Source organism: Heptranchias perlo, chromosome 5, assembly GCF_035084215.1.
Source record: "Heptranchias perlo isolate sHepPer1 chromosome 5, sHepPer1.hap1, whole genome shotgun sequence".
Taxonomy (NCBI): domain Eukaryota; kingdom Metazoa; phylum Chordata; class Chondrichthyes; order Hexanchiformes; family Hexanchidae; genus Heptranchias; species Heptranchias perlo.
In genome coordinates, this window is record NC_090329.1 from 46,816,767 (window position 1) to 46,828,882 (window position 12,116).

General features: G+C 42.6%; 1 protein-coding gene across 4 annotated transcripts in view; it reads left to right on the forward strand.

Annotated features, from left to right (window-relative positions):
• Nucleotides 1–11,449, forward strand: part of wdcp (WD repeat and coiled coil containing) — a 39,790-nt gene extending 28,341 nt beyond the window's left edge. For 2 of the 4 annotated variants that reach the window (XM_067984312.1, XM_067984311.1), the window contains exon 4: nucleotides 10,512–11,449. In XM_067984312.1, coding sequence (XP_067840413.1) covers nucleotides 10,512–10,912 — 401 coding nt within the window. In that variant the 3' untranslated portion in view covers nucleotides 10,913–11,449. Of the gene's footprint in view, nucleotides 1–1,746; nucleotides 6,510–10,511 lie in introns of those variants that run through there. The other 2 variants (XR_010962895.1, XM_067984313.1) reach the window with 2 other exon arrangements.
• Nucleotides 11,450–12,116: the final 667 nt, after the last annotated feature.

Consider the following 12,116-nt stretch of genomic DNA (forward strand, 5'->3'; position numbering starts at 1 on the left):
TTATGAAATTGGTAATGTTAGAACACTGAGTCAACCCTATTTAATGTTGGGTTTGCAGTAGTTTTTTTTATTATTCGTTCATGGGATGTGGGCATCGCTGGCAAGGCCAGCATTTACTACTCATCCCTAATTGCCCTTGAGAAGGTGGTGGTGAGCCGCCTTCTTGAACCGCTGCAGTCCGTGTGGTGAAGGTTCTCCCACAGTGCTGTTAGGTAGGGAGTTCCAGGATTTTGACCCAGCGACGATGAAGGAACGGCTATATATTTCCAAGTCGGGATGGTGTGTGACTTGGAGGGGAACGTGCAGGTGGTGTTGTTCCCATGTGCCTGCTGCCTTTCTAGGTGGTAGAGGTCGCGGGTTTGGGAGGTGCTGTCGAAGAAGCCTTGGTGAATTGTTGCAGTGCATCCTGTGGATGGTATGCACTGCAGCCACGGTGCGCCGGTGGTGAAGGGAGTGAATGTTTAGGGTGGTGGATGGTGTGCCAATCAAGCAGGCTGTTTTGTCCTGGATGGTGTCGAGCTTCTTGAGTGTTGTTGGAGCTGCACTCATCCAGGCAAGTGGAGAGTATCCCATCACACTCCTGCACCAGAATATCTAGAAAACATCTGAGATTGGTTAGTAAGTTTGCAGATGACACCAAGATTGGTGGCATTGTGGACAGTGAAGAAGGTTATCTAGGATTGCAACGGGATTTTGATAAATTGGGCCAGTGGGCCGATGAATGGCAGATGGAGTTTAATTTAGATAAATGTGAGGTGATGCATTTTGGTAGATCGAATCGGGCCAGGACCTACTCCGTTAATGGTAGGGCGTTGGGGAGAGTTATAGAACAAAGAGATCTAGGAGTACAGGTTCATAGCTCCTTGAAAGTGGAGTCACAGGTGGATAGGGTGGTGAAGAAGGCATTCAGCATGCTTGGTTTCATTGGTCAGAACATTGAATACAGGAGTTGGGATGTCTTGTTGAAGTTGTACAAGACATTAGTAAGGCCACACTTGGAATACTGTGTACAGTTCTGGTCACCCTATTATAGAAAGGATATTATTAAACTAGAAAGAGTGCAGAAAAGATTTACTAGGATGCTACCGGGACTTGATGGTTTGACTTATAGGGAGAGGTTGGATAGACTGAGACTTTTTTCCCTGGAGAGTAGGAGGTTAAGGGGTGATCTTATAGAAGTCTATAAAATAATGAGGGGCATAGATAAGGTAGATAGTCAAAATCTTTTCCCAAAGGTAGGGGAGTCTATAACGAGGGGGCATAGATTTACGGTGAGAGGGGAGAGATACAAAAGGGTCCAGAGGGGCAATTTTTTCACTCAAAGGGTGGTGAGTGTCTGGAACGAGCTGCCAGAGGCAGTAGTAGAGGCGGGTACAATTTTGTCTTTTAAAAAGCATTTGGACAGTTACATGGGTAAGATGGGTATAGAGGGATATGGGCCAAGTGCAGGCAATTGGGACTAGCTTAGTGGTATAAACTGGGCGACATGGACATGTTGGGCCGAAGGGCCTGTTTCCATGTTGTAAACTTCTATGATTCTATTGAAGTTTCTGAAAAAAATGAATAAAACTGTTGTGCAGGAACTTGGATCATAAGGAAATGGGTATTTCTGATATTCATTTTTTGTTGTAAACATGACTGGCTTAATAAACTACTACCTTGGAGCATTTAATGTTTATTTGGTAGATTTGTTTCATTTGTGTTTTGAATATCATCTTGTAGTAACCTTTTTATTTTCACTTATAGGTTCTAACTGGATAGTTCTATCGGCAGATAACGATGGGTTTGTTCCATTAACATTCAAACCAAAACAGGAAATTATGATTCGTGATGGGACGCAAACTACAGGACATTTAGAATTCCCACCACCTCCATCTCCAACCGACAGTATTAATTTGGAAAATGAGAAGAGTACAACATAACCTGCACTTACACACAATGTTGTGAAATACAGGCTTCTTTTTTTAACCCAATTATTAATTGTGGTGTTCACATATAAGCAGTGGATTAATTATGTAGTTTGAGTTCATATCAATTATATGAGCAGGTGGATGTGCATGTAGAGTGTCAGATAATTTTCTTTCTTCTGGGGACTGCATTGTCCAGAGGAAGACTGTGGGAGAAATTTTCCTGGATCTGGAGGTAGGTGCACTGGACTGCCGGGTCATTCGAATATCGGAAAATCAGATAGGTTGGAGCACACCTCTTTAAAGGAAGCTACCAATAGTCCTCCGTTAATTTGGAAGGAAATCAGATTGGTTCTTTTACAGGCAGTGCTCTGACCTGTCTGATATTTCTGATACTCACTGCACCCAATCTATCAGTGAGATTGGATGCCGACCCAGCAAAATTTCCCCTTGTGTGTTAGCCGTGGCTCAGTTGGTGGCACTCTCACCTCTGAGTCAGAAGATCGTGGGTTCAAATCTCACTCCAGATACTTGAGCACAAATCCAGGCTGACATTCCAGTGCAGTACTGAGGGAGTGCTGCATTGTTGGAGGTGCCGTCTTTGAGATGAGACATTAAACCTAGACCCCGTCTGCCTTCTCAGGTGGACGTAAAAGATCCCACGGCACTATTTCGAAGAGCAGGGGAGTTATCCCTAGTGTCCCGGCCAATATTTATCCCTCAACCAACACCACTATAAACATATTATCTGGTCATTATCACATTGCTGTTTGTGGAAGCCTGTTGTGTGCAAATTGACTACCGTGTTTCCTACGTTACAACAGTGACTACACTTCAAAAATACTTCATTGGCTGTAAAGTGCTTTGGGACGTCCTGAGGTTGTGAAAAGCACTATATAAATGCAAGTCTTTTTTTTCTTAACATCTTTGGGTAGTTCATTGGTGCCTAAATGGCTAATCCTCACTTCCCTGCTGTTAGAAGTTTGAGTTGGGGAGCATGAAGGTAGTTCCCTAATTGTAGGACTCAAATTGGAAAATCACTACAGCAAAATTGAAATTCCAAGACTGCCTATTTAGATCGAGCATGGGACTAAAAATCCACGGCCTTTCTGATGAACCCTTGCCATATGTCTTGCAGGAGTGTACCAGAAGGGACAAGGGACAGAAGATAAACCAGGGCACGGATATGCTGGGTCCCAGCCTAATCTCAGGATTTTTAAGGGCTTTGCAAGGGTAAGAGCTTCTGTCCTCCCCTTACAAGATCAGTGGTGTAAGAGGGGGCAGTTGCTAGGGACAGAGACTACCTATGCTAGGGGTTCCCGAGCCCCTGCCCTAGTAGCAGATTGGGATTGACAGCAAGTACGCCCAGTGAAAGCAGCTATAGCTGTCACTAGAGTAGTGGAAGTGGATCCCACCTGGACATCCAGGCCAAAGATTGTATCTTTTTAGCAACTGTTTATTAAGGGAGACTGATTGGGCAGTCTCCCCCAAACCCTGCCCCCCCTCCCCCCTCCCCACCTGTCCAAACTCCCTGGAACTGGCACCACTTGTCACAATTTACCCCTTCCAGAGGAAGGTGGGTATCCAAGATGGGCTCCTAGTGGTGTAGGCTCCTAGTGGTGTAGGCACCTACCTGGGCCACGTAAATCAAGGAACCACCCCTGACTGTGTTCCCCCTGAAGGGGGTCAGCAGAGGAGGTCGTGGGTGGGTGTATCCTGGCATTTACCCAGGGATGTGCCCCCCCCACTGCCCACAGATTATCAGTTCCCATTTGTCTAGTTACTATATAATAGTTTGAAAAATAAGTTGTCCTGACTCAAATTTTGAGCCCAAAAATATTCCTTATCCAAGTTTAGAATGTTCCAGCAAAAATAAATAATAGCACTTTGAAGGATCCTGAACAGTAAGTGTTTGAAACAAGTATAAAGAGACTGGAAAGATTTTTTATCTTGGCACTGCTATTACAGGAAATGAAAACAGAAGGGGACAATGTCTGCTGAATTGTAAAAATCAAATCTGAAATGTTTAAAGCTGAGTATAGATTATAGAAATTCTATGAAAATAAAAAGGACAGATTTTCTTGGTGTCATTTCTAGAGTGCTAAAATGCCACACATTTAGCAAACTTTCATGGTTTTAAGAAATCCACAATCTCATTTGCTTCATTTTTGGTGGCCATCTTGCATTGCAAAATAAGATCTCCCTTTCCATCTTTGAAAATAGCATAGAATTTAATTGTTCAGATTAATTTGTTCAAATTTGTAATTTAAATTTAAGCAATTTAAAACGTTACATTGGTTAGATTTCTCCTATGAAACTGTCAGGTTTTCAAACTATAAATGCCTTTGTAGTAAATGCTGCTCAATTGTTATCAACATCGTAATTTTCTGAATTGCTCCAATTTTAGTTTAAAGCAGCTCTCTGCCACCCCTCTCCAAACTCAAGGCAACCATGCCAGTATTTAAATTGAAAAACCTAAAGATCACAGCGACAAGTGCAGAAGCAGAAGATCCTACCCACCTGTCGGACATCTAATCAGTGTGGTATTTTTGTAATAACTGGAAGATTGAGGTACCATTGGAGATTAAGAAACAAATTATCAGCATCGGACCACAGTAGTTTGGATTACTATCCTTCCTTGTCTGTATTGCTGTAGAAGCTGGTCGCGATGCCTGCAACAAAAGTTTTGTTTGTGAGAGCACCTATAACTAGGATAAGTAACATAAATCTTGGAAGCCTAATATTTTGGTATGTGTAATAACCTGGAAGATGGAGGTCATGGTTATAGCAGATTGGTTTTATCATTAAGTGAGATGAAGTCCGAAATGATTTTAAGATTCGTGTAGTTTTATACCTACTTTCATTTTTGTAAAATCAGTTGTATTTCTTGGAATTGGAATGAGCAAAAATATGAAAATAATAGCAAAATATGGGAAATTTTTCTGGCGAGTTTTTAAAAAATTGACATTGTTCACATTACAACCCATAAAATCACTGAAGCAATTAGTAACCTCAGGCCAATATCATCATATTGCCAAGAATGTATTATTTTTCAAATCTAAAGTCATCAGGCTAGATATTCTGCTACTGCGATCTTCGCATGGCAGGACTTCAGCCCACCACAAAGATGCCATGGTCAATTTTCCAGCTTTGGGTCATTTAAATAATTTTGCAGGCTTCCCAACTTCTGCCTAGGAGTCTGTTTGGATGGGGCGCAATGATTGACTGTGGCAGGCCTTGGGTCCTTCTGCAGCATAGCATAGCTGGTGGCTTCTGAGCTGCCGGTTAAAGTTATTTAAAAAATATCAAAAAACTTTCATTGCCATGGATGCCTTTTTCCCTTTATAAATTTTAAATGCCCCATCCGCTGCCCAAAGCAATATTGGACGCCAAGGATGAACAAGCATTACTGATGGCCAGTGTTGCTATGGTGCAAATGTCAAATACATCAGATGATGTATTTCCCATCATTTGCGTAGTGTCTAAATATGCCCATGGGTATTTGGGTGGGCGGTATTCTATGCAGCCCATTATTTTCAGCAGAAAATCCAAAAAGTTCTGTGGAGTGCTGGCAGAATGATTCAGGAGCAATGTCCTGCCCATGTCCGCTGGAGTTACACCGGCTGCCTGGTGCAATTCCAGTGGAAATTCTACCCCACTGCATTTGCAGTTTGTGTTTTTTATATAATAGTGGCTAATGATGAAAAGCAGATTCTTGTACCCAAAGCTTTCAGTTTCTTTTTGTCATGAAGTATTTTCTGTGATCATTCAAGCTACCTGTTTAAAATCAACTAATTTAGTATGCACTTTTGATGACAAATTGTAGTTTTGAACGAAAAAGAGAAATCCAGAATATTATTGTTCAAAACTCGATTTCGTTCAGCTGGTTATATCTATTATTGCGGCAAAGATATTGTAATAATTGCAAAGAAAATCTTCTGGGATCTGTCATCTTGTCTATTGTTTCATGCACTCTTGTCCTCGAAAATTGTATGCTATATTTGGAATACGTTGTACTCCAAAGAAAACCTCAAGCATTGAACAACTCAGGGTGAACTGAAAGATCCCTTAATATTGCATTTGATGGCTTTTTTTTTTGCTTTGCTATCTAACTTAGTGATGCAGCTGGAAACTGCACATAATGACATTGGTTTATTTCTCAGGCTAGGCTGTAGTCATTAGGGGTCATTTTCTGAATACATGCTAGCAGCAGGGAGCCTTGCCCACTATTAGCTTATATCGAGAAATTATCCCTATTGTGCTTTCTTCTGAATAGATCGTCATGGTATTAGTGGACAAAATGTGCTGTTACTGAAGTATTTTTGGGATAGTCATCCAAAACAGGAAGGTTGTATTTAGGCTTTAGATAACATCAGTCCAAGATCTTCTAGGTCTCGGTCAGAATCCATACTGGTGAACTATCTTTGTTTCTTCCTTCATATTTGTACATTTATTTAAAAATGTAGTTCTTGTATCTTACATTTCTTAGATTATATTTTATATCATTCATATGTAATTAAATATCCATTATTAGACTACCTGTAAAAAGCTGTTTTGGAATGTATTGGTGTTTGTTTAGTCTTGGGAAATAAATAATGTTCTGTCTATACAAATAACATTTATTTGATTAAAAATAGGTTTTTGACCTGAATTCTTTTGTACCACATCAGTTGCTTGCACAGGATATTACAGAATTGCATACCGAAAAATCTGTAATTTGGTTCAAGCTTTAGTACTAGTTTGGGCAACATGAATCAGGATAATTTTAAATTGCTTGTTTAGTCTAGGCTACTTTCCTTTAACTGAGGAAACTCCCTGCCTATAAAGGAAGGTTGTAAATGCCCACATTTTCAGAACTTACTGTAATCTCATAATTAATTGACCTTTCTCATTTAGGACCATTTCTCTCAGATACCTTAATTCATCTGATGTCCAAGTTCAAGAGCAATGTTCATTAGAGGCTTTGTTTTATGCCACTTTCTTTTTAAACCTAAGTTGGCTCCACGACCATTTGTTTAACAAATTTGATAGCAGCAAAATCATACCAAAACCATAAGAAATTGTTTACATATTAACTAATATTTTGTTTCCTTTCATTTACTCTGATATCACATACCATCTTTGATCATCTTATTAAAGCTTCAATTGATTCCATAGCTGTTATAAATAAGAGGAAAAAGATCCTTGATTTTGTACCTCAATATAATTTAGAGGGGTTATTTCATGACAGATATCCATGGGTTGCCATTTACTTCCACCACACTACAGCCAGTCTGATCTATGTTCTATGCTGTCATGTAATACCATGCTTCAGTTATGTGGAGAGACTTGAGAATCTGTGGTTGTTCTCCTTAGAGGGGAGATTTCATAGAGGTGTTCAAAATCATGAAGAGATTTGATAGAATAAATAAAGAGGAACTGTTTCCAGTGGTAGAAAGGTCAGTAGCCAGAGGACACAGATTTAAGGTAATTGGGGAGATGAGGAAAAAAAAATTTACGCTGCAAGTTGTTATGCTCTGGAATGCACTGCCTGAAAGGGTGGTGGAAGCCGATTCAATAGTAACTTTCAAAAGGGAATTGGATAAATACTTGAAGTGGAAAAATTTGCAGGGGAATGGGGCTAATTGGATAGCTCTTTCAAAGAGCAGGCATGATGGGCCGAATGGCCTCCTTCAGTGCTGTATCATGCTATGATCCTATGCTGAGCTGGAAAAAAATACACTGAAAGATGCAAGTAACCCTTCATGTGAAGAAAAACATCTATCATTAGAAATTATTTTGAGCGACCAAATTGCAGCAGGCATGGGTAATAAAATTCGTCCTTTTGTGTTTTATGCTGTCAAAATGAAGGACTGGAGGAATCGGAGCAGTCGATCCTGACTTAACCACCTTGACAATTCTTGGACCAGTGTCTATTGCACTCTTTCTTAAGGGATACAGCCGTCGCTGTGCTCAGATCACCAGCTGATGTGGATTGAGCTTGCTCTGCTTCGTGGGTGGGGTCCACATACTGGCATTTTAACAATGTACTGCTGGGGCATCCCTTCTTCTTTTCCAATTAGTCCAGAATTGACTAAATGACTCCTGTCAGTTTTAATAATCTGACTGATCCTTGTCTACCAATGTGTATACTTCTTTTTTTTCTTGCTGAGCATTCATAGTTAACATGGAAATGCCTCTTCTAGGGTTAATGATCTGTGGGTAGACTGTTTAAAAAAAAAGTTCTGTACTGTGTCCAGCTTGACCAAGGCACTTTCAAATTCCCGACTGTCTCGTCTTTGGCCCTCCATTCACCATGACATTTCTGCAGCTACCAATCTGTTCAATCACATCCTCACCTCCACCTTTGATGCCCTTGTCCCTATTAAAACCATTACTCTCTCTCACCCTGGTCATTCCCCCTAGCACAGCCCTCATCTCCGCTCCCTTAAGTCCAAGGGACACAGACTTGAATGTTTATGGTGGACAACTGGTTTAGCCCTTCATCGCCTGGTCTGGCTGGACCACTATTGGATCCTGCACTCCCCTGTCAAAACTGCTCACTAGTCCAGGATCATCCTGGAATGAAAAGATAACCTCCGGCTTCTCTTCACTATAAACCGTATTCTTAAATCCCTCTCTCCCGCCCCTTCCACTCTCACCTCCAACAACAAGTGCGAGGAGCTCATGGACTCCTTTGTCATTAATATTGAGACCATCTGGTCAGCTGCCTCTGCTCACCAAGCCAAACTTCCCCCAAGGATCCCCCCTGCCCTAACCCTGAATTTACATCTTTCTCTAGTTTCTCTCCTATCTCCCTTCATGCCTTCTCCAAGCTCACCTTGACCATGAGACCCACCTCCTGCTCCCTTGACTCTATTCCCACCAAACTGCTGACTACCCAACTTCCCTTCCTGGCCCCCAGGTATTGTTAATGGTTCCCTCTCCTCAGGTACTGTCCCCTCCCTTTCAAATCTGCCGTCATCATCCCCTTCCTCAAAAAACCCACCCTTGACCCCTCCTTGAAAACTACCGCCCCATCTCCAACCTTCCATTCCTCTTCTTGAACGTGTTGTCGCCTCCCAAATCCCTACCCACTTTTCCCTTAGCCAGAGAATCGCCCGCAATGGCTTCTCTTCCCACTCCCACATCGTTACCTCTGGAGTCCCCCAAGGATATATCCTTGGCCCCCTCCTATTTCTTATCTACATGCTGCCCCTCATCGACATCATCTGAAAACACTATGTCAGGTTCAACATATACACTGACGACACTCAGTTCTACCTCACCACCACCTCCCTTGATCCCTTCACTGTCTCTGATTTGTCACGCTGCTTGTCCAATATCCAGTATTGGATGAGCAGAAATTTCCTCCAACTAAATATTGGGAAGACCAAAGCCATTGTCTTCAGTCCCTGCCACAAACTCCATTCCCTAGCCGCCGACTCCATCCTTCTCCACGGCCATTGTCTGAAGTTGAACCAGACTGGTCGTAACCTTGGCATCCTATTTGACCCTGAGATGAGCTTCTGACCCCATATGCGCTCCATCAAACTCCATTTCATTGCCCGTCTCCACCTCAATTCATCTGCTGCTGAAACCCTCATCCATGCCTTTGTCACCTCTAGACTTGACTATTCCAATGCTCTCCTGGTCGGCCTCCCATCTTCCAACCTCCAACTCTGCTGCCTGTATCCTAACTCTCACCAAGTCCCGTTCACCCATTAGCCCTGTGCTCACTGATCTACATTGGCTCCTGCTCCGACAACGCCTCGATGTTAAAATTATCATCCTTCCATGGCCTTGCCCCTCTCTATCTCTATAACCTCCTCCAGCCCTACAACCCTCCGAGATCTCTGCACGTCTCCAATTTTGGCCTCTTGCGCAGCCCCAATTTTAACCACTCCTCCATTGACAGCCGTGCCTTCAGCTACCTAGGCCCTAAGCTCTGGAATTCCCTCCCTAAACCTCTCCACCTCTCTACCTCTCTCCTCCTTTAAGACGCACTTTAAAACCTATCTCTTTGACCAAGCTTTTGATCACGTCTTAATAATTCCTTGTATGGCTCGGAGTCAAATTTTGTTTGACAATGCTCCTGTGAAGTGCCTTGGGACATTTTACTACGTTAAAGGCGCTATATAAATGCAAGTTGCTGTTGTTAGCTTTGGTACTTTATCTTGTCAAAGAACTCTGATGCCCTTTTCTCCCAAAAGTGTGTTTCAAATGTATATAATACTCATGCAATAATATTTTGCAGATTTATCTTCCTTTATTTCCTCTAGTTCTGGCCATTTTCAACTTGTATTTTGTTTATTAGACAATATATTGCTTTTATTCATCTTAAAATTTGCTTTCTATGTTATAAAAACAAAGTCTCAGACCCACTATCTATCCACTTATTAAAATATTTAAATATATTTATTAATTATTGGTGTATATTCAGAGTATGAACAATGTATTTAGTCTCCATCTATATAATTTAGTTGGTATATCTTTCAAAATAACATGGAATGTAATAGGCAAATAGATAAGGATGAAATCAATTTTGCAATCTGCGCAAATACTAAGATCAGTCTGGAATATCAATTTTGTGTTGGTAAAATAAAGAATGATCTGTATCTCCAGAGTACTGGACTTCCCCAGAGCGGAGAAACTACGCCATGTTCTCCGCAGCCTTCAACATGTCATCAATAACGACGAACACCTCGCTATGGCCATCCCCACACCTCCACTACTCACCATTAAACAGCCACCCAACCTCAAACAGACCATCGTTCGCAGCAAATTACCCAGCTTTCAGGAGAACAGCGTCCCCGACACCACACAACCCTGCCACGGTAACCTCTGCAAGACATGCCAGATCATCGACACAGATACCACCATCACACGAGAGGACACCACCCACCAGGTGCATGGTTCATACTCCTGTGACTCGGCCAACGTTGTCTACCTCATACGTTGCAGGAAAGGATGCCCCAGAGCATGGTACATTGGCGAGACCATGCAGACACTGCGACAACGGATGAACAGACACCGCGCAACAATCGCCAGACAGGAGGGTTCCCTCCCAGTCAGGGAACACTTCAGCAGTCAGGGACATTCAGCCACCGACCTTCGGGTAAGCGTACTCCAAGGCGGCCTTCGAGACACACGACAACGCAAAATCGTCGAGCAGAAATTGATAGCCAAGTTCTGCACCCATGAGGACGGCCTCAACCGGGATCTTGGGTTCATGTCACGCTACACGTAAGCCCACCAGCGAACAAAAGCTATCTGTTTTTAATATAACGGGTCATTTGCTGGCTTTCTCTGCCTTCCGGATGTTTCTGCCTCTCTCTGTTTTTTTTTCTGTTTGTTTTTTTTTGACTGTATATTCGGGGGCTCTGTCGGTAACACCTCTCTGTCTGAACACGGTGATTGCCTTGGCAATGGGCAGTTGCAAAGACTATCTGTAATCACCATGTATTGTTCTATGATTTATAAATGCGTAGGCTTCGAGGAGTTCCTGACATTTACCTGAGGAAGGAGGAAGCCTCCGAAAGCTTGTAAATTTCAAATAAAATCGTTGGACTATAACTTGGTGTTGTAAAATTGTTTACAATTGTCAACCCCAGTCCATCACCGGCATCTCCACATCATCAACAATAACACTAGTAAGCAGTATAAACAGTACAACTCTGGCTTGTCCAATAAGCCCCACCGTACTAAATTACTATGGCCTAATAAGAGAACCCTCTTGTGAAATAAACTAACACGGGACCCCCCAGTACTAAAACCCTCTAAGGTTTGGTTGGGACTTACAATCACCACCTCACACAGCTAAATGGTCTTGTAGATGTGTAGGCGCAGGCAAAATGCTCACCCCGATTGCCCGTTGTCTTGCTTGCAGTTTCTTCCTCCACGTTTCGCTCCTGGTTCCGTACTACCAACGCAGTATCCAATTTTCAGTTTGAGTCGAGTTCCGTTGATGAGGGATGAAGAGCAGCACTCAGCTTCTGGCAGCGTTCCGTTGAATCGAGCCGAGCCCCACTCAGGAGCCTCGCTGTAGATGGATACCGAGGAGAAGAGAGAAGCGAGCAGAGCGCAGAACAGAGAGCAGAGCCGAGCCAGGAACTGTTGCCAAATGGCTCCTTATATCCCCAAAACCCATCACCTTTTCTCCCGCCGATACTGATCGATGTATTGACTCAGGTGATCTGTCTGAACCCCCACCCCGTTGCCTGGGGTGAT